Source organism: Bactrocera oleae, chromosome 3 (assembly GCF_042242935.1).
Source record: "Bactrocera oleae isolate idBacOlea1 chromosome 3, idBacOlea1, whole genome shotgun sequence".
NCBI classification, from domain to species: Eukaryota; Metazoa; Arthropoda; class Insecta; order Diptera; family Tephritidae; genus Bactrocera; species Bactrocera oleae.
The window spans coordinates 82,192,784-82,216,361 of NC_091537.1; the positions used below are offsets into that span (position 1 = coordinate 82,192,784).

At 33.4% G+C, this 23,578-nt stretch overlaps 2 protein-coding genes across 4 annotated transcripts in view; one reads left to right on the forward strand and one right to left on the reverse strand.

Annotated features, from left to right (window-relative positions):
• Dh31 (diuretic hormone class 2) overlaps positions 1-22,417 on the forward strand; it is a 41,070-nt gene extending 18,653 nt beyond the window's left edge. Inside the window, exons 2-4 of one of the 2 annotated variants that reach the window (XM_014237980.3) lie at positions 16,724-16,869; positions 18,809-18,919; positions 21,150-22,417. In XM_014237980.3, the coding sequence (XP_014093455.1) occupies positions 16,772-16,869; positions 18,809-18,919; positions 21,150-21,285 (345 nt within the window). In that variant the 5' untranslated portion in view covers positions 16,724-16,771 and the 3' untranslated portion in view covers positions 21,286-22,417. The remainder of the gene's footprint in view (positions 1-16,723; positions 16,870-18,808; positions 18,920-21,149) is intronic. The other variant, XM_070107033.1, reaches the window with a different exon arrangement.
• The window catches only part of dachs (unconventional myosin-IXb-like dachs), a 106,482-nt gene that overhangs the window by 41,590 nt on the left and 41,314 nt on the right, over positions 1-23,578 (reverse strand). The window contains exon 8 of one of the 2 annotated variants that reach the window (XM_070107029.1): positions 21,311-21,389. The exons of the other annotated variant lie outside the window; for it this stretch is intronic. Coding sequence (XP_069963130.1) covers positions 21,366-21,389 — 24 coding nt within the window. The 3' untranslated portion in view covers positions 21,311-21,365. Of the gene's footprint in view, positions 1-21,310; positions 21,390-23,578 lie in introns of those variants that run through there. 2 annotated transcript variants of the gene reach the window in all.

Here is a 23,578-nt window from a genome sequence, read left to right on the forward strand (position 1 = left end):
AAATCGAGTTTGTCATCTTAGAAAATTAACAAAATGAACCTAGTGGTTGATCAGATTTAAGTCGAAAAAGCTTATCCTTAAAATTTAAATAATTCAAAATGCAAATATTGATTAAGACTTTCTTGGGTATATTCTCGATAAACTCTTACACTATATTTGGTGCATTGTCTTCACGAAACCACTAAATGTCGTATATTAAATTTAATATTTTTCTTCTGATAATATTAAATTTTATGGTTATTTTTTTTACTGTTTTCAATACATTATATTTTTTGATTTTCCGATCTTCCGATGCGTCCTTTCGCATTTAAGATCTTCATATTTTGTGCGCCAAAACTCCATCGTTTTTACATAGTTAGAATTTGCATTTTATCGAAAACCAATTACCAAAAGCCCATAAAAGCTTCAAGCTTTTTATGACCCACCTGCTTGGCAGAAATTTTGTTGCTTAAAGAACTGTGGCTAGTAAAAAACAAATTTAGATTCATATTCATACAAATTTGTAACGAAAAATGATGAGCTCATCAAATAAATATCAAATAAAAGTACATAATAACATTCATAAAGCCAAAAATGAGGCATATACCCTCTCTTTCCATAAAAACTCAATTGATTACTGTCCATCACATGTATTTATATAGACCTACTCAGACACCCATATAAGCAAATAAACAAATTTCAAATGCTGACTACACAATAAATCATATTCTGGAAAATAAATGATTAATAAATGAATTTTGTGGGCAGTTGTAATGGAGGAAAAGGTCAGTTTGTAGCCGTAGAGCTTTGGATTGAACAAAACACCAGTTGCTCGACGCTGCTGCCGCGGCTGCTCATATAAACGAATGGCACTTCACGTATCAATGCATTTTCACTATGCTATTTATCTGAGGTAATAAATCGTTTACTGTCCACAGATGAGCAACTGGTGAACAACATACATGCGCACACTCACACACCAAAGCGAGTGTGTGTAAGTTGAAAAGCCGGAAAAATAAATAAATGCGTTCAAATGCTACTAAAAATACCGCTAACTCGAAATTTCATACCGAATGTCCACTTTTATTGTTGTTGTAGCATATGCCGTTATGTTAGAGTTATGTGCTGTGCGTGTATTTGTGTTGCGCTGCTTGCTGTGGCATTGTGATCGGAGTGAGATTGGCATTAATGTCAGCTCAAGCGGAAAATTCGATGATTTCTTTATTTGCACAATAATGTCCTGCACGAATTTATATCTTTCAAGGTTTGTTGTTGAAATTTTTTCTCCCACTTTTGCTTAATTTCTGGTTTTTGTTATTTATTGCCGCTTGTAAACGGCCGATTGCTGCCTGATAAGGCGAGAAGATGCTGCAAGAATGCTTATGAAAGAAAATTCGAGTAGCGTTTGCCAACATAAGGCAGTCAATTGGTTAACTTGTGGCATATTTTATATGTAGTATGGGATGACATGCCTTATATACCCTACATATGTTGGTGAGGGCTCTATATGTTGCTCAAATTTTTTGTGCGAGCATTTTTTATTACATCTTAATTGCGTTTGTCATAAAGAGATCTCTCTCCTTCCGTAAAGATAATTCGATAAGGTGTTGAAGTCAAGCGATGGACGGTGGGGTTAAGCATATAAAAATATTATTGCTGATAGGTATTAAATGATTTAAGAGATTATATGCAGTTGCAAGTCAGAAAAAACAAACGTTTTTTTCGAGAATTTGTTTTAATAGACATTTTATTTAATGATTAAATAAAAGAAATGTACATTTACATTAATAATCAGCTTTATATTTTGAATTCCCTTAATCTCGCAGTCAATCTCCAGGAGGATCTCCGCAAAAAAGTGTCTCGTGTTGAGGAGGAATTTTCTGCTTAAAGTTATCTCAAATCCAAAAACCAGAAAAAATTAGTATGACAATAGATCAGTCAGGTAATGATACTAAAATTTTAATGACTAGTTAAAATTGTAATTTTTTACTACATGGCGTTTTCTCGAAAAAAAGTCGCTTCTTGTGAAAAAACTTTGTCCTAAGAGTGGCTTAGAAAATCGACATTATTACCAAAAATCTTATTCTTTTCATCATTATCTGACAAATATAATATATCTCAGAAGGTCGATCCGTCTAGCCGTTTCGGCAACATTTTCATCACGGCCTCTGAAAACTGTGTCGAGAAAAATTGCAGAAATTTAGACAACGTTTTGATTAAAGTGCAATAACATGTTGCCTACATTTAGGCTTACCAAATTTTTTATCCAAGTCACACACCTAATATCAAACAAAACTAAAAGTTCATGTTTCATAAGTGAACACTTAATCAAAAAAATTACTGTTAATGTTTTAAATGCACTCACGGACAAATAGAAATTTCGCTCAGCCAAATGTGATACTAAATACTATAGCATATATCCTTTTTTGGGATTTTCTACTCCACATAATTACATTAAACCTATAAGTAACTGTGCGAAATTAATGCTAAAGGGCATTTGATTCGTAGTATGAAGTGAAAAATTGACATAAGTATTATTTTATAATACGAATAGAGTCATCAAACATGCTTCTTGCCATAAATAGGGACTTTAGAGTGACTTTTAGAGTAACAATTGTCCTTTAAAGCCTATATTTGATTAAACAACAAAAAAGTTGTGAAAGCTGGTTTAAAATGCGTAGGATTGAACAGAAATTGAACAGAATTTCTAATGAAGAGAGTCTATGACTTCTTTTTCATCTTAGACCTTATTTATAGTGAAGAAAATCATTTATTGAATATGTTTCTTGAGTATCAAACTTGTTGTGGCTTTCTCGTAATCTTCCCTTACACTTCACAGGCACAGACCGACGCTCGAAGCATATATTTATGTGAGGTTTCTGTATGCATAAAAATCGTATTTGCACAAAAAGTTGTTTTATGCTTTTAATTGTTTATAGCAGCCATTAAAATATTCTTGTTACATTAAAATTAATTGAGTTACAATAAATACTAATTATTTTAAGGCGTCGGTTAAGTGTAAAACACCCACTGTATGTTATTTTGAGAGGTGTGATTTTGTGGTAACAGATCTTTTGAATCTTTGATGGTACTTTTCTGACCCCTCTACCACAAAATAATGTGTAAGCTATTTGACATTGTTGGTTTGGAAATATTTGCCATATCTAACAGTCAACTGGTCGGAAACATAAAATTCCCACGCACATAAATGCTTAATTGCATGCTAACCGCAAGGATGTGCATAGAAGAGTAAGTGGCCACGTTTAGCTTTTGAAGCAAATGCGTAGACAGTGATTTACCACATGGCAGAAGGCAAGTGGGTGTGCTTAGATACAAATATTGTTGTGTGAGCATTGATAAAATTAAAAATTCTAGTCTTAACTGGAACTTTGATTTGAAAATTGTGGCTAATTTAATGAAGATGAGTGATATAAGCAACAACAAATTTAATTGAATTTAAGAAATCTCACATTTCTTTAAATTTTTGGCTATAATTTGGTTTAAATCTTATGCTACTAATTAATAAGTAGTAATTTAAATATTAGTATGTACAAAGTTTGCAAGTATTCCGCTCGGATATTAATCATACGACACGTAGGGCCACAAGCAACATGTTGCGTCAGTGGCAACTCAATTGAAAATTATTAAATTAATAAAATATATGTTTCTGACAGCTGCAATAGTCGCGTTACAAGTTGAACGACAAAACTCGACGAGCTGATACTTTAACCACACAAATTTATTTATATGCACCTATACATACTTTTATATATCTTTATAGTCGAACGCACACTTAATTTGCTTGATAATTCTAATTTATTACGCAAATGGTATGATGCAAAATTAACGCGGTGTAGTAAGTTAAAACCGAATTGTAAAATGACTTGAAGAGAGAGAAAGGACAGAGAGAACAGGTAGAAACAGAAATATCAACAGAAACAGAATGAGCAGCAGAAATGGCTAATGCTAATTAAAAAAAAAAAACTAGAAGGGAGAAAAAAACCATAGACATAAATAGTAACAGAAACAGAATGAAAATAATAAAGAAACTGAAACAATAACAGAAACCAAATAAGCTTCAGAAACGGTTAATGCTAACTGGAAAACAACTATAAGAAAATAAACAGAATGAGAATAATTAACGGTTTACGCAAATTGAAAAGCAATCAGACGAGAGAGAGAAGTTATAGTCATAAAAATAAACAGTAACAGAAACTGAAACAATAACAGAAACCAAATAAGCTGCAGAAACGGTTAATGCTAACTGAAAAACAACTAGAAGAAAAAATCATGGACAAAAATAGAAACAGAAACAGTAATAGAAACATAATAAGCTACAGAAGTGGATTTGGCGAGGGCAATATAATAAATATTCACGAAATTTTACTCAATTACACACAAATACATACTAAATTAGACCATTAAGTAATTAACCTGTCAAATACCGTAATATGCTGCCATTTAGAACATATTTCAAACGTTTAACCAACTACGTTCGCTTTGCAACGTTTTGCCATTTCGTCATTTATCGCATTTTAAACAACAACAAATACAATGTTAATACACAGTATTATAAAAGCACAGCACACAGCAGATCATTCATCAATCTACTCAACGTAGCTGCTCACTTGCATTGATTGCATTACATCTGTTTCTTAGGCAAGCAGTTTCAGCCACCTGACAGCCGACTAAGCAGAGCAAAATAACTGTAACTTACCATCAACTAGTCAGACAGCTGGTCATTCAAACAGTCACACCAGTCACTATTTTAGTCATTTATTCACTTCGTGCTGCCGTAAGTAAGTTAGAACCAATCTTAACAACAACAGCAATCGTACTTGCTATATGCCACACTTTACAATTTAATTGAATTACATCAGTGTCATATCCAATCTGTAGTTTCTTCATCTCGTTTCATGTATTTCCTCCATGCGCACCTGTTCGTTGTGTGGACAGTTTCCTGTCAATGCTTCGACAAAAAAAAAAGAAAAATTTATTTATTTTTTACATTATAGTTTCTACTCCGATTTCCGCTTTGAAGTCAATTCTACTCAGATTACCAGCATTCGTATACATTTTGCATTTCCGCAACCACGAGACAAAAAACACAAATACAAGCATATTATATAACAGAAAACAAATATGCAGCTTTCTTTTTCCTGCATCTTTAATATTTCTCCGTAAAATGTTTATTTACTTTCTGAGATTGGCTAATTCGCTCGGCCAACTTATGCATATTTGAATAGATAAAGCAATCTCAGTGCAAAAATATAAATATAATTACAATTCATAAACTCATTAAACTTTGGTCATAATACATTAATCAAGCAGCTGGTGTACGATTTCAACACGAGCGTCAATAAATTTCAATATTCATTATTAAATTACTATTCTTTGAAAGAAGAAAATTGGAGATCGAGCAATGTAACGGCACACTTGTAAAATATATCATAAAATATAGATAAAGTCTATGAAAAGTTTTATTTTTTATTCAGTCTACTTAAACATAAAGACATAATTTTATAAACTTGTCGAGAATTGCAGACCTTCAAACTAAACGAATGAATCTTCACCTATAACTATATATGTCAGTATATATGCGAACTAGTTCCTCTGAACTTTTGCAGACTCCTCTTCTCCCCAATAAGCTGCACATATATTTTGAAAGTTTAAAAATATGTTACTAATGTTTTTAACTGATCCCTATTCTGGACGTTGTTTCCTTGACAGTGAAGTGAAATTATCCCAGAGCTTCCTTCTAGAGAAACCAAAGCTTTTGTGGAACCCAAGTTGAAGTATCATTTTTTAGAAATCTGAGGGAAATATGTGGTGTTGAAATCACTATTCGACATAATTGTGGCTTCAAATCTTTGTCGAAATAAACCAAAACACAAAAAGATGTTTTCTAATAAAACCCTAATTTGCTGGAGAAGAGGTGCAGTGAGCTTTTTCACGAATGAATCGAAGCTTAGACAATAGGTGAGAGGGAGAGTCTTCTGCAGCTCTCCATCAACTCTAGCTTCAGACTACCAGGACATTGCAGTGTCTTTCATTTGGAAGTGGCTGTAATTAAGGTGGAAGTAGATGTACTGATCCGAAGTGCAGCTTTCTTCAGAGAGGTTTACAATCATTCTGATAGCAGAGCTGCAATACTGGCCTTAAGATCACTGACGGTGGCAAGGAGTTTTAGACAACTTTATCAATAGCATACAGCTTCGTTAATATCCGACTTGATAGGGGGCTGGCTTACAGTGGAATTGTTGAAAACTGGAAAACGGATGAGCTCGCTAGAAAGGGTACCGTGAACACTTTTTTATCAGAGTGGCAACGTGTTTGTACTCTTGTCCTCTTGCGCTCAAGCGTTGATCAAAACCCTAAACTTGTGAGGCTGCAAAATCCTTCTGGTTCAAAGTGGTACGGAATCCTCTGAATTACTTGCTCTAAGCAATATTCATTTGGACACTGGACACTGTCTAATCGGTCCCCATGCTCTGAGGTTACATATCTTGTCGGCCGCAATTTGCCAAAGCTGTATGAACAAAGGCGAGTTCTAGATTGAGGTTGCAACAGCTTGGTAGACACACGAGCCTGGAAAAGTTACTGGGATTGATTATAGATACCTTAACAAATATGTGGCAGGCTCAAAGCACTTCGTCGATCTATCTATCTCCGGTGATCAATATCTAGAAGTTTGGAGGTGTGATCCTGCATCATCTTTGATCTAACCAAACCTAATCTATGCTTCGGAGAGTGGTGAATCGAACAAGCAACTAGACTAGAAAGACTCGCATAATTAAAAAGAGAATACTACTAGCTAACTAAAGAGAGCAGAGCACAAACATGACTATTATCGAAAACGCCAAAACTCTCTTTTTTCTATAGTATTCTTTCAACTTAACATATAGTATACTAGTAATATTTTTCTACAATTTTCGTTAAAATAATGTGCTCCATATTTTGTCATGGTTTGCCAAATACTTAAAATATTTTCGCAATTGCATTGCTGATTTATTTTATTGTTTCTCTTTTTCTTCCTCCAAAGCCACTCATTACGATAATCATTCAACAACATCCCCCCCACCACTTAGCCAAGCTCATACGCTCTCAGCACTCATTCAAACATCATATTTTCTCTGCATTTTCGCCAATCACCGACAGATTTAAGTAGCACTTATAGTTTGATTCAGCAAGCGCCACAGGTGGTCAGCCATAACACCGCATACCCACAACTGCCTAATCATTCACTAGTACTACGCTGACTTTGATTTGGTTTTTCTTCGACTGACTCGAAATTGATAGTCATCACAAGACTTTTGTTAGTCGTTGGTTTCTATCCTGCTTGTGGGCGTTCCTGCTGTGTATCGGTGGAGTTGTTGAATGTACTTTTAGCTTAGAATACATACAGTTAAAGGGAAAAGCGAAAAGTCAGTCCACAAAGAGAAACAGTGGTAAATAATTTTGTGGAATGCGCTTAGCTGATTACTTAATTTAAGCAAAAAGAAAATACATTTTTACTTCTTTGCCCTATAATTGTAGTAGATTCGTTAAATTACAATTTTCTTCAAATAAAAGTTCTTTGTGTACTCATAATCCTATAAACTCAGTGTGTTCGCTTTTACATTTACTCTCAACGAGCTCAAGCTTAGACTTGATGGTGTAATAATGAAAAGAGTTGCGTCACTTTGGGCTGAAGTCAAGTTACATAAACGTATTAGTTTAAAAAAAAATAAAAAAATTTTCAATAAGTATAATGAATGCTTCTGCCAAGAAATGAAAACTAGATCTAGTGCTGAGCATTACAGTATATTAAGCGATTAAATGAGAGTAGATTGCAGCGGTGAGAATACTCGTACAAAATGAAATAGTAGAGAAGCATTTTGTGTGCAAAGGATAATTTTCAAATTATGTCGTACCTGAGTGGGATAATACTGTAAACTTGAAGATACAATTAGGCTCTAAGTAAAATTATCTAAAAAGAGAGGAAAAAGTAGCTTGCAGTAAGAAAAAATAATGGTGCTAGTATAGAACCAAAATTACTGAAGATGAGAGCACTCATTTCTGACTAAAATTTCCATTTAAAAATTGTAAAGTTGAATCTTAAATATATAACACAAGTACTTCAATCTAAGCTTAGCTCATGGCTTAATCCTTATTCTGGTACAGCACAATAAAACTTTTTAGAAGACTAAAGCCTCATATCGCTGCAGTACTTTGGCATACATTGCGAAGTGACCCTTAAGGAAGTTCTAAAAGATACTATCAACTCTTACTGAGTTTTGTAAAAGGAGAACTTCGAGCTTTCGCTTTGCCAAGTTGGAAAAATTCAAATGAGTCTCAAAAATAAAACATAAGTACTTCAGTCTAAAACTAGCTTATAGCTAAATGTTTATTCTGGCACAGTCAAGATTTATAGAGGAGCTCCACGATATTGGCGTACACTAAGAAGTGCATCTTAAAGAGGTTCTAGTAAAATCCAATCTCTTACTGATCTATCTAGAAAGAGAACTTCAAGTTTCCAGTCTGCTGAGTTAAAATAAATATGGCAATCGAATTAAGTTAAAGCTACAATATTTTTAATAAATATAAGCTGGAAACTTAGTTTCGAAAAAGAAAATATTGCTTAAAAATTCAACAATTTTCGAATACTATGACGGGATTCCTTATCAGTTTCAATTCTTTACTAAACTTTCTAATTTAAAGTAATTCCAGTAATTGTAGACTAAGACCTAAAACTTTGGATTTTCTGATCCGATCAGGGTTAGAATGCAGAAAAAAGCCCAGACCGCATAAACTTTTCTTCAGTTCTGGTAACATAGAACCGGGTGGTCGTGGAAATTGACTCAAGTAATTGTCTTTGAGTTTTTAGAACACGTAATATTGTTCGCCTAAAGTTTGTGACGTTCAAAATTAATAGAAATGTTTAGTGCGTTGCCGGGTTTATTATACATTATGCAAGCTTTATTTATCTTCTTTCAAATACTACTCATTCGTTCGAAACCGCTTTGCAGTTATATCTATGTATAACGTATAAGTTTCTCAGGTGTGTTATCTTTCAGCATAATTTTTATAGATTTGCAACACAGGATTTTCAATCTTCCGCTTCAGACAGAAACAGTTGGTAATCACTTGGTGCCTGGTCCAGATTATAAGATGGATGCATAAAAACTTTCCAACCAGGCTTTCTGAGCTTCTGGTGAGTCACTATCGATGTGTGTGGCCTGTCGTTGTTCTGATGGAACAGAATTCCTCTTCTATTGGTCTACGCTGGTCACTTCTAGGTGATTGCTTCTTTCAGAAAGTGCAATTTTTGTCCTTTACAGGTCCGAATTAAGATTTTGGCTCATAGTAGATGATTCACTGCCAATTTTACAAAACTTATAGTGAAACCTTTATGGTTGTCAATCGTGGCTTGTTCACCAAGTCAAGCTCCGGCTCGGGCATCGGCTCTTCATAGCGAAACGATCACATAAGTGATCCACAGCTTCTTTTTGTAGCTTGTCTTATTTAAATGTTTTCGAACGGTTTTTCGTGAAATGTTTAGCTCCGGGATAATCGAAACCGTGCTAGCGGTCGCACTCGACGATTTCCATTATTTTATCGATATTTTCAACGATTGACCTTACGCGGCGTGGTGCATTTTAACATTAAAATTTGTGGAAGGGAATCGACCAAACCGAAATTCCGCGTGATGGCTGTTACAGTATCAGGATTATAAACATTATGTGCTTTTTCAGACGTATGGCTTACGTTTTCGCCTTTATCGAAGATAAACTGTAAAATATGGAGGAATTATTCTTTGTTGTTGTCCATATTTGACGCGTGCTCAAATAATACTGAGTTAAGCAACCACAAAACTGTCAGAAGTTTTTAGTACGAAATCTTTTATTTTTACTATACCTTAAATATTTCGCTTAAATCAAAAGTAACAGTTTCACACTAAAGGATCAAAGATCGTAAGATCATGATGATCAATGGCGATCAGTTGTGTGCAGCTGATCTAATTTGTAAATTTCATAAAGCTAAATCAAAATGTGCTGTCTTAAATTCACACTCATACTTAAATACCACTACACCGAAGACACAAGTATTTACTTCGTGCAATACACACATACATTTCGAGTATGTTTCAGTTCTTTGTGCAACATGTGTACAGAAACACTTCTATGATTCCCCAAAATCCACTTACCGCCAAGGCTGGAGTTATTTAAGTGTACTTTTGCATTGCGGCGTGTCTAAATAGTTGCGAAATTATGAAAATCTACAGAGACCAGCGAAAACCACAGCAGTAACAAAGGCAAACGCTATGAGTTGTAAAGCGTTTGCGAGGGAAAACAAAAGGCGCAGCTGCACAGCAAAAATCTGAAGCGGCGAAAATGCGCAACAAGAAGCAAAGCCAAATGTTCAGTGCAGCCACAGGAGGATAGTAGCTATGATACATAAATATAACATATTAATATATATATTGTGTATGTGTGTTTGTGCGAGTATTACAGCAATTCTTTGTGGCGTGGCTTTGACTGCCAACGAGCATTTTTGGCAGGGGCTACGGACCAAGCAGGTCGCCTAGTGCTGTTTAGTAAGCGTTGTGTGCACAAACACAAGCACATATATACATATATATTTTTGCCCACTTATGTATGTGTGTATGTATGTGCGTACGTACCTACTGACGTGCGGCGCGTGGGCTCGTTTACTCTGGCGCCCCGGGGAGTTCAAGACAAGCGAGTGGATTAAAGTTGAATGCGTGTCTCTTGGCACAAAGTATCTGTTTAGCAGAGACTTACATACTTGTAAACAGAAGAAGGTATTTCTTGTAAGTAATTTTTTCTTGCTGTTGTTATTGCTACAATTTCAGCCAAGAGAATTTCAGCTGCTCTAGCAATGTGAGAATTTGGGAAATAAGAACAAAAATCGGAAAATCCATAGTTTTATTGTCGGTGCAAATAGCGGCGGTATTTTGCGCTTTCCTCTGTAATCATTTATTTAAATATATATAAATATGTAAATTTGGCATAGCGATTACATCTGTAGAAGGGGTGAAAATTAACTTTAGCTAGATTTGAAAAATATGCAAAAATTTATATAAATATTATATTTGGCCGTTAGGAATAGCCGCGCGACTATCAGAAACATGCGTTTGTTCGAAGCTAGAGCTTGCGGCAACAAGGCCCGCAGCGGTATTGCAAATATTAAAAAAAGAAAATCGAAAATTTGTGCTTTAATGTAAACAAGAAGAGTATTTACGTGCAGGGTTGAGCATATTCTCATGTAAGAATATATATACTATTTTATACTAAAAAATTTAGAGATGAAATTCGCAAAATTTTTTGAGAAGCTACACTATATACCTGAAATACATCTTCAATTGCATTTTATAGGGTCTTAAGACGCTTGATCGAATGCACAGCTCACCAAGTGACAAAAATGGATGCAAACAACGTAGCTATAAACAAAGTATAATAAAATATAATGAAATAGTTCAAAGCTACTGTAAAAATATAAATTCTTTCTCCAGAACCTTTTATAAAAAATTTTGAGTTTTGTACCTTGAATTTTGCTCGAACTTTGACATAAAAGTGAGGTTAGGTTGAATTGAATGAGGTTTCAACTACTAATACTAACATTTAGACTAAATTTGTCACACTTTCTCTCACTTTAATAATAAAAATAATATTATCAGCATCTTTTCTTTGGACAGTATCTTAGTTCTGAACCTAGTAAATACTGCTTTGACTCCAACTAGACTCGCTTTGTTTCTAACTGCCAAAATCAATTGTTTCTATGAAAGTTTCAATGTAGGCTATTTAAAGAAATCTACTTATTTCTTTTTATCTAACTTCAACAATATGCTCAACATAAATATTGAAAATAAATTTTCATTCTTTTGATGAAGGTTTTTCATTAGCCCAGACACATTCTAGATTTTAGCCAAGGCATGTACCAATTACTATCTTCATAAGGTGTCATTTTAAACTATACTAGTAAAAATGAGCGATCGAAGCGCACTCAGTTTTAAAGTAAATTTTCGAGTTAAAATTTTTATTTCGTAAAAAAATTTTGATAAGTGTTCTAGAAGCTGTGGAGAGTCCTCTTTCTGACCAATTAAAATTTATCAACTTAAAAATTTTTTTTGTGGTCATTATTGGATTTTAAAAAAAAGCCTTATATGACCACATGCTTTCCTTAAGCGTTTATATAGATTTTGAGTCAAAAACCGTCAAGTTCGGTATATTTTATATAAACGTGAAGAGATTAAATCAAAAATTATGTTTTTTTTTGTCCAAAAGTTTTAACTCGAAATTTATTTTAAAACTGAGTCGGCGGCTCCTCTAGGTGTTAAAAAAAATTAATTTTTTTGTCCACAATCTTCTTTTTTTATAATCTACGGATTTTACCCCCAGGCTAAGCAAAAAAAAAAATGTTTTCGCTCCACCCTAATGACTACTATTCGATAAGCCATTAGGGCAAATCACATCCCAGAAGAGATTTGAAAATGTGAAAGGAAGTATTTTTTTATAATGTTCGCCCTCAAACAGCCAAACAGAAGCCTGCAAGTTATTTTATTCTAAGCGTACCAATGCCTAATCTACTTTTCCACACACTCTCGACGTTTCTTTAATTTTATCGATGCTTTCGCCATTAACAAAGTTGGATAGACACACCTTTTTTCGGCGTACACAAATAGTTGCCAAACACTAATTGACATACGGAGAGCAAAATTCACATGAACATAAAAAAGGTTGGAAAAAATTGTTTATCGATTTGGCTAGCGTGCGCTGATTAAATAGACCAGTCCAAGTCTTATTTGATGACAAGGTGTATGGATGATAAAAATATTTTTAAGTCAATTATTTTTAAGTTATTTTATTGCGAAATTCTCAGACACAGCAATTTTCCATGCTGATTGAACTTCTAGGGAAGTCAATACATAAGACTCTAAATCATATTTTTTAGTTATGAGGAAAGTTGGAGTGAACCAACTCACAGTGAAAGTTTAGTTTTACTTAAAATTACTTTCAAATTACATTGCACTCCATAACATACTTTTAATAACACAAAAATTGAAAGAGTTTTGTTTTATCGGCAAAAAAAAGTAAGACAGGAAATATTGTTAGAAATATTTAACATACTCTTTTGGTTAGAAAGACTTTTAGAACATAAAGTATAAAAACTTCGATAATATAATACAAACATCTTTCTCTCTTATGCAACTTTTTTGTAGCATGAGATTATATATATTTCCGTACACCATGTAATATTTAAAGTTATAAAATTTCTTAATTTTTATGCATAACTAACTTGAGTTATCTACGTCATTGCGACAGAAAGTGTATGCCTTGGCGTATACGCAACATTTTTGTGCTTGCCGTAAAATTGAGGTCAACGCGTGTAATTTGTATTAGTATGTTGCACATCACTGACAACCAACTGCCTGTACGCTTTTTACTTGATTTTAATAATATTTGAACATTAAAATTTAATATACAGGCGATTAATTTTACAACCAGGAAATGACCTCAGCGGCAACTAGCCCGAGCTGCAGCTGTAAAGCGGCACAAGTGTTGAACACACCGTTAGCAAAGTAATAACGGCACGTGCTTGCCTGTGTTGCAGTTACAAATTCCCCACAGCCATGCAGCAAACACTCAGGCGCTTATTCACTTAAACTCAACGAAGAAGCGCTTGCACACGCTCATCTAGCAAGTGACTTGCTGCTAGCTGTCTCTTTATCACAACACTTGCGGCACTAGAGTCAATGAAGCTGTTGATATGCTTTGCTGCCACATCGATTGTTGTTGCTACTACTACTATAGTTGACAGCCAGAAAGACAACGTCACTCAAATGTACACACACACACACACACGCACAGGAAAGCGTAAAGTCCCTGCAAGTGGAGCGTCTTCCGATTGCTTATCCTTTTCCCAGCTGCATGCAGATGTGAAAAGTCGCTGCAAAATCTAAAAGTATTGCAAAAATGCGTTTGTTGTTGTTACTAGCATACACCACCAATACCGTTACATCGTTTCCAGCTGCTTTACCGCCCGATTTGTTTGTAACGTCCATCAGCATGTCAGCAGGCTTCCAGATAAGCACACACACACACCCACACACACATAATCGCTTTTGAGCTTTGTTTGCGTGCTTTGCTGTGTGTTGGTATTGGTAGCTTTTGCACTCAATGCACATAACTCAGCAGGTAATTCACAACGTTTTGATAGTGTCAACGTTGTGTCAGTCGCGTCATCGTCCCTACTCCCACACACACACACACACACACATTGACGTACCACAGCAGCGCATGTTTACATGCACCCATTATGTGACACAACAAATACATTTGCAACATTTTGCTGCACCATTAAATAATGTGTGGCATAAATAGTTTAACGTACAACTAAAAATGCAGCAGTGGTAGTGCGGAGTGGATGGAGTGTACATACTACTTTTGTAGGCAAACAAATTCTATGCCACTGAATGAGAGATATTTCAAAGTAAAACAAGCTGAATGTATGCAAATGTGTGCATTGAATTATCAAAATTTGTACACATTCATTTGATTGGAATTTGTGTGCGTGGAAATTCATATACATACATACATACATAGATTGGAGCAAAAATTACTAAGGCATTAATTCTGGGAAAACGCAAATTAAGTTTCATCATTCGATTCGTTAGATATTAGTATTTTTAATGGTCTAAATTTTCGGGATTTCGGGATCATAATATATCAGTCCCGAAATTTTGGGAAATTAGTGTTTTCATAAAATAATTTTAATAATTTTTTGCGATTTCGGTATCAGTCCCGAAATTAAGGGTTAATAAGCATTTTATTTTATTAAACATTATTTAATTTTTGCGTTTTATCAATGATATTAGATGTTCGACAATAATTTTTGTTTGGATTAAAGACATAATCATTGCTAATTGATTTTATCGATTGAAAAACATTTTTAAAAACATTTTTAACAAACTGAAAACGTACATAATCCTGGTAATCTTGAGGATATCACCTAATAAAAATATTTTTAAATATAAGCTCTATTAATAATATTATAATTAATAATCTTCGATATAATTCGTAAATGTAAACAAATTTTTCAAAATTGAAAATTTTTATGAAACAAAAAGTTTCAATTTAATTTATATTCATTAAATATTTATTTATTTAAAAATTTCCTAATTTTTTAATGATTTAAAAAATAAATTTTGGAAATAAAATTATATTATATTTTTGAAATACAATAAAATAATTACAAATTAAATAAAGTAATAAAAATTTAATTAAATATGAAATTTGGAATTTTTGAGACTTTTTTTTTTGTGATTCCGAAAATTTTCTTTTATTTTATATGAAACTTATTTAAAATATTGAATTAAAATTTTTCGATATATTTTTTTGCAAAAATGATTGAACTTTTTTAATTTTTTTTCAATTTTTATTTCAACTCTATTTCACCAAAAAAAATTTTTTTCAAATAATAAAATAAATATTTTCAAAAACTAATATTATCTATTGTATAATTTAAAACATCTAAAAATTGTGTCGAAACGGAAAATATGTAATTTAATCACCTTTAATCTAAGGAAAGCGCGTCTTTGTTTTTTTCTGATTTAAATTTTTTTTCTTTAAATTTCGAATTTTCAAAATACTCTTAAATTTTGGTTTTGACTTTGATTTAAAATTTTTTAACATAACTTTTTTTTGGCGAGAATGCTGGAAGTCTTTTTTTACCTTTTTTATTTAAATTTTTAAAATATGTTTTTTGAAGCAAAAAAATATAAATTTTCACAAATTTATATATTAATTTTTTGTAGTTACATAAAAATATTAGGAACGAAAAGTATGTATCACCTATAATCTAATGCATTACTTTTTTATTCAAGCGATTATTGGGGTTTTGAGAAACTCATTTTCGACATGGATTTTTTTACTTTAAACAAATAAAAACAAATTAAAATAAAAAAATCAAACAAGAAAAAAAATTGTGTAAGAATATCAGTCCCGAGGGTATCTGTGTACTATGTAGGGTTTGCTTGGTGTGCACTAATTATTTTTATCGGATGTTTGCTGCACATTCGTAAAGAAATTTTTATTATTGTTGCTTTATTGTGGAATTACTCGTATTTAATTTTTCTTTTGCTTTAACTCGAAAATATTGCACAATTTGGCTTCAATAATTTAATAATTATGCAAAATTTATTTCAAGGTCTACGCAAACGTTCATCTATGATATTTCATATGTGTATGTGTCGCATACTTTACCCGAAATAATTTTTTTCATATTCAACACACGCTAAATTTTATACATAAATACACGCACCGCTTACGCACCATGCTTTACTGATTGCTCTAAATTGCCAGTTGCACACATTGATTACTTACATCTCCGCATCCAACCGCAGCCAATGTTTGCCTCTTTTAAATTATTCTGTATCTGCGGAGTTAATTTATTTTGATTGCTTTATCGTGATTGAATTATAATGCGCAAAGTAATAGAATCATATCCTGGCACCTATTGCTAAGGTGTGGAAAAAATTACAATTTATATATGTACATACAAACAACACACATCATCTTAAAATTCATTTTTAACTGTAAATGAAAGAACATCATAAAAATTGCGTGCTAGTTTGGCAAATTTTAAATTAAGCTCTACTTACTTATTAACTTGAAACGATATTTAATAGTCGAATTTACATAATTTCCTATTATTATCTTCCTCTTCTTCTTTTTTTTTGCAGTGTCAACCCTTCCAAGTGAGAATAACAAAAACTAAAAAAGCAAAAACAATGATGTCAAACAAGTTATTCTGTTGGTCCTTGGCTTTTGTCGCCGTTTGCTTGGCGCTATGTCTGTCGACGTCGGAAGCAGCGCCATTCCCCAGGTAGTTGTAGCTTTGTCAAAATTTAAAACACCCACACAGACATATATATAAACACTCGCACTCGAAAAGCTTCAGTTAAAGTTTGTATTATCATAGAGCGTGCTAGCGCAGCAGCGCTTTATTAGAGTAAGACTAACTAAGCTCAGCTGAAATTTTGGCAGAAGTTCGCCCGACAGTTGAAAGAGAGCTGCTCAGGTGTAATTTAAATTAAATACTAATATGCATAATCGAGTTATTAGTGAGGCTGTCAAAGTTTGACGAGCTTAGATTGAGGCCCACAGGGAACTAAATTGGCTGCATATTGTTAATGATAGTAAAAACTTCTTCAACTATCGGGCAGTTGAAATGTTGAATAGCGTTGACGCCTCACCTAACCAGCTTAAATGAGTAAAATGCTTAATTACTTGTGAGATTTTGAGTTCCTAAAAAGGAAACTAAAAGATGGACCACTAAAAGGTAGACCGTGGAGAAATTAAATATTTTTTCAACACCGGCATAGATTTCAAGAATGATCAGTAGGAGCCGCGACCAGGGAAAAATTAAATATTTTTAAATTCCGGCATAGATTTCAATGCTGAAGAAACATGTCCAAATTTTTCCTCTACCTTAAAAAAAAAACACACCCGCGACCTGTAATGTGCGAGATGTATTTTTTCAGAAATCGGTCTCAATAGTTAAGAAACAGTGAAAGAGTCATATCGACTTCGATACCGCCAATTTGTACCCCATTTGATACATTCAAGGCTATCATTGAGATCGGACAAGTCCACAAAATATTTAACAAAAACTTTCAGTCGAACAGCAAACAAATGGATAATACATACAGGTCATTAGAGGTATTCGACCGAGTTTCTACTTCTTGGCCAAAGATAAACCGGCTTCTTACCATTTATGTAGACCCGAATATCGGGGAATCGAATCAGTTTATCTACGTTTTGGGGCGTTACGTGGAAGAAGTATATTTTCAGAAATTGGCTCGAATCGTTAAGACCAAGTTAAGCCAGAAGATTGTTATCAAAACTTTTCAATATACATCTTCGAGGCAACGTGAGCTTTTTAGCTAACGATTGGTTGAAAAAAAGAGTAGAACGTGAAAGCTTCGGAAGCTTTTTTAGTGAAAGTTCTTGTCGAAAGCGCACTTAAATTTGTGTCATTGTGTAGAATTTTTTGAAAGAGTTCAGAATGAAGAGTTAAGTCGCAGCCGAGTATGTAAAGTGTGTGATCACAACTCGAACAAGTTCTACGACTTGCTAAGGTAAAATTTAATATATAGATAACGTCAAAAAGTGACAGACAGTGTTAGTGAGTGGTAGAAGGTGAAAAGTGGCAAGTAGAAAGTTCGGTTTTGGTGAAAGCTCTAGTCGAAAGCACATTAAAAGCTGCAACATGAAACCTTTTGGCAGAGTTTTTGTTCGTTTTCCGACGCCATAACCGCTTGTATTAAGTGCGGTCATTATTTGAAGGCAAATTTCAATATTTTTAATGTATTTATGCTCTTATGCTTTTTATTGAAGTAGTTATTTATTTCAAATTTTCAGAAGAAGCAATAAACAATTTAGACAGCTTTGAAGAAGAAGCTTATGAAAAAGTTAGATTTCTTGACTGATTCAATGTAAATCTTAAACTTAAGCCTTAAACTTTCTTTAAAGTAGAAGCTTTTTGTAATCACTTTTCATATTTATTTTCAATTAACTTATCTTTTTTATGAATTTTCACCAAACCGTTAAATTAAAAACGCATTATGTAGTATATGCCTACCTTATTGTGTATATTGACAAGCCATAAATAAATGTGGGCTTAAGACACTAATAGAAGATTTTCTTATTTTCCAATACACTTAACAACGCAACAAAACGTAAAACGCAATGTAAACATAAATCCTTATGGTGGCACTAAACTACACTAAACACACACGCAAACAAACACAACATGGCAAACACAGTCAAGGCGGCGGCTACTATAACGAGCTGGAGGAGGTGCCCGACGACATATTAATGGAGCTGATGGCACGTTTCGGACAAACTATTATGAGAGCACGCAACGATCTGGAAAAGTGAGTAATAAAAACCCGCAGAAACTTTAAACTTACAATATTTTCAGTATGAAATAAAGGCGTTAGGTGTAGCAGCTTTTAAATGTGCCAGTATATGTGTGGGTTATTGAAATTAGGTAAGCATTATTGCGGCCTAATTTGCAGACCATAAATATTTGTATGTGAATGCTATTAATCTACTATCGTCACTGTGTAAATATGTCGCCTAAAAGCACTTAGTGGGTACATACATTGTTGGTGTTCGGTTAAAGGCCAAAGGCGAGAGTTTACATAACATTTGTGGCTAATTATAAGCTATTTATATAATTGGTGTGATATAGTTACCCAAATTTTAAACGGATATTGTCGAAATTAATTTTGTTAACAATGAAAGCTGAGTACATTGATGGCAGTGTCGACAGGAAGGCAGGGTGTCATTGAGTTGGGTAGACAGTTTATCATTAGGAAATTATATACTCATTTGCTGTGGAAGAAAGATTTTTTATTTTTTTTATACATATTCCATGGTACTTTGATTTTCAATAATGTTGTCATCTTAAATGTAGGCAACATTTTGGTTTGGTGTACAATTATCCAAGTTGCACACCAGATATAGGATTGATAAATTTATTTTACGTATTTAAAAGCTATTGTAGCTTAGTATCGGACTCATTTTGATTATATCCAAGCTCAAACATCTATTCGAAATATATCATGTTAAAGCTATCCACTAGTTTCAGGCGAGCTTTCATATGAAAACGTTTTCATAACCGTTTTGTATCAAATACCCATTCGCTATCTAACCAATTTTAATTTTAGTTGCTAGTGTCATACTAACATTCATAAAATCATGCAAACTTTCATAGTTATACTGACCGGAATAAAGTATAAAAGTGCCAGTAAGATTTTGAGAATCATTTGAAAAATCAAAGAAATTTAAAATTTTATAAATATTATATGTAGTTTGCTTACAAACGCCTGTCTACTTTTCTTTCATTGTAAGCCTAAATGTAGGCAATACTCGATTTTAGCTTACGTTTATCATAGACGCGAACCAGTTATTAGCATTATTTAAGCGATCAAAGAACAAGTGAACTTTGAGCTACCTTTAAGCGACTACTGGAATATAGAAAAAACTTTTGTATACCATATATTCAATCGGTGGTTCGATATTGTGTGAGAGGTGTAAGAATTATTGGCAACAACATTTTGTATTGGGTCTATAAATATATTCATGCTGTATGAAGATTATTGCCAAACATGAGAAGAGCCAATGGAATCTTTGGAAGCCACTCAATCAGCCATTTCAAAACGTTTAAGAGCAGACGGCTACATTCAAAATCAATGAAATCGGGTGCCATATGAATTGTAACAAGAGACCCGAAATGCTGCTTGAACCTTACAAAAATACGTCGTTTTTGCATCATATTTTGACTGGTTAAGAGAAATGGATCCATTATAATAGCCCTGAGATGAACGGCAAAGGCCATGACGCCAGGGTAATGCTCTGTATTTTTGTCGGGATCAGAAGGGCATGTTGCAAAGGCATCATATTGAAGCAAGCGATTACCGAAAATGTCGGCAATTTGCAACTAGACATCAAGCAATAATTTTCCGCGCGGACTCATGTTGCTAGATCGGTTAAAATTTGGGAAACAGTGGCTGGGAAGTTTTATTATGGTCAATGAAAAACGCACTCACCAACATAGAGTACGGTTCATATCAGAAGAGATTATCGAAAATTTACCTGATTTATTCTTCGCCGCCAAGCTGGCGCAGTTCTTTTGGGATGAAATCCACAAATTGTCGAAAAGATGGCAATTTGTTTTATGTAGCTTCAGACGGGCAATACTTTGCACATTTGTACATTTTAATTAAAAAATATTGAAATTTTGAAAAAAAAAACGTACGAATACAGTTATAGACCCAATACACAGCTTAGTAAAGGACTCAAGGGAAGGTATAGCAAAGATCAACCACCGAATGTACAAATGGTTTTTGATACAATGGAGTTTAATTAGTACACTTTAGATATACATTGGGGTCTTACCATAACCTACCTTAAACACACCGTAAATTAGAGAAAAAGAGTAGGAGAGTATTTGGTGGTATGACTAAGATTGAAGTAGTTTTAGATTTTGATCAAAACATATTATATATTAATGCTATTACGAACATTAAACAACAAAAATATATTTTCTCCGAATTCTCTTTATAAAATGCCGTCATTTTCTCTATTTACATTCCACAGCTCTAAACGCACTGTGGACTTCGGTTTGGCGCGCGGCTATTCGGGCACACAAGAGGCGAAACATCGCATGGGCTTGGCTGCTGCCAACTTCCCCGGCGGCCCAGGCAGGAGGCGACGATCGGAAACCGAAGTCTAAAGTGTCACAAAACGCCCAAGCAGCAGGCAAGCAAGCGTGCGAATGAATATGAAAACTTCCTGATTTGAAAATTTCTGAATTTATGCCGGATTTATTAGAGAACTCTATAAGAATTTGTTGATTATTAAATACATACATACAACATATATACATACAAACATACAAATAAATAAACAAACAACAGCGGGCTAAAGCGCTTGTTGCATCCTAAAGTATAAAGTGACTATTTTTCATTAGCTTAAATATATATATGTATTTAGTACAAAACAAAACAACAAAACAAACGTATTTATTTACAATCTACACGCACTGTAACCATATATACACACGTATTTATATTTATGAATGAAAAAATCATGTGAAAAGTATTTAGCTTCAATTTATTGTATTTATTATAAATAAATAAATATCAAATAAAGTAAATTCATTGAAAATATGCGTGTTGAACACAAAAGTTATGTTTGCAAAAACAATAACAACATACATATGTATATTCTCAAAAAAAAAAAATATATATGAAAAAACTGTTGCTCCAAAAGTCTTAAAATTCCGAAATTAAAGTGAAACGAAACGATCGATGTTGGCATTTTCTCTAGCTTATAAGAAGTCTGCACAAAAAATGCTAAAAATGCATAAAAAATATTATAGCAAAGTTTAAGTACAGTAGACGAAAACACTTGTAAAATAAAAACAAATTATGAAGTATTTAATGAGAATTATTTGAACAAAAATCTTTTAGTAGGTATGTAGGTTAAGCAGACATACAAAAACAACAACAGCACAACACGGCTTAAAACAACACGAACAACAGCAGTCAAAGCCACCGAAGCCACCAACAAATGCCACAAACGAAAAATTTCACACACACACACATTAAGGCCCCCGAGAGAACGTGAAAATTTTTGAAAATTTCCAACATTATATTAACTGTATTATAACACAAAAACTACTAGCGTGCACACTTAAATACTTCAAATGAAACGAAATATATATATAAATGTATATGTACTTACTTACTTGTATAATGTAAAGAGTGACGAAATACATACATACATACGATGTGAAACAGTTATGAGCAAAATAAAAAAAATTAAATGAAAATAAATTGTACTGAGTAAAAACAATAAATAAAGCGTATTTCGAATTGTAATAGACCAGCGAAGTTAATTTTTGAAAGCAAAAAAACTTTTAGTAAGTTGAAACACATTGGTAAAGTAATATCAAATAAACAAAAAAAAAAACAAATGTTAACTTCGGTTGCACCGGAGCTAGAATATACTTTACAAATAATGAAGTTTCTATACAAGAACTTGATTTTGATTGTTCAATATGTTTGGCAGCTATACGAGTATGCTATAGTGATCTGATCCAGAAAATTTCTTCAGATATTGGACAACGTTGCCTTAGACAATGAGCCATGCCAATTTTCGTGAAACAGTCTTATCAAAGCACAAAAAAAAATTCCAAATTTCAGGCCGATAACTCAAAATTTGTGGGACTAGTTCGCGTATATACAGACAGATGGACTTGGCTAAATCAACTCGGTTCGTCACGCTAATTATTTGTACATGGTAAATACTTTATTGGGTCTCTGACCTTTTTTTTTCTTTTTGGATGTTACAAATTATCCCGTGAGGCTATAATAATTTACGAAAGATCCTATTTTCTGATAGTGACATTACTATGGCAAGGTTTTTCAAAAAATTCCAAAACAGACCCCACTCAACGATTCCTTTCATTTTAATACTCTCGCAGCTTGTTGCTACAGAGTATAATAGTTTTGTATAACTAAGCTCCACAAAAAGACACAAGACTGTTATTTGTTATACAGGATCACATTAGAGAGGAGCATCTGCAGTTAATAGTTTTTTTTGAAGTGGGCGTGGTACCGCCCTCTAATAGGTTTAATATGCATATCTCCTAAACCGCTAATGCTATAATAACAAAATTCACTGGAAGCAAATGTTTTGACGGTGTGAAAATGGGTGAAATCGGGTGACAAGACCGCCCACTCCCCATATAACGGTACTGTTAAAACTATTAAAAGCGCGATAAATCACTTTCTTCCACTTCTGATTCTATCACTTTCCACTAAGTAAATCAAGCAACAATGATTGCATCGGAGTAATAATTTGCGTGAATAATGCGTTTAAAGTTCTGTTAAAACTGTTCAAGCCCCAAGGTATTGAATATGTGTACACCAGTGCCTGTAGTTGACTTTTTACTGAAAATATCGGTCAATGTGAAATTTATATAATAAAATAAATAAATGAAACTCTCGATAATAGTATGT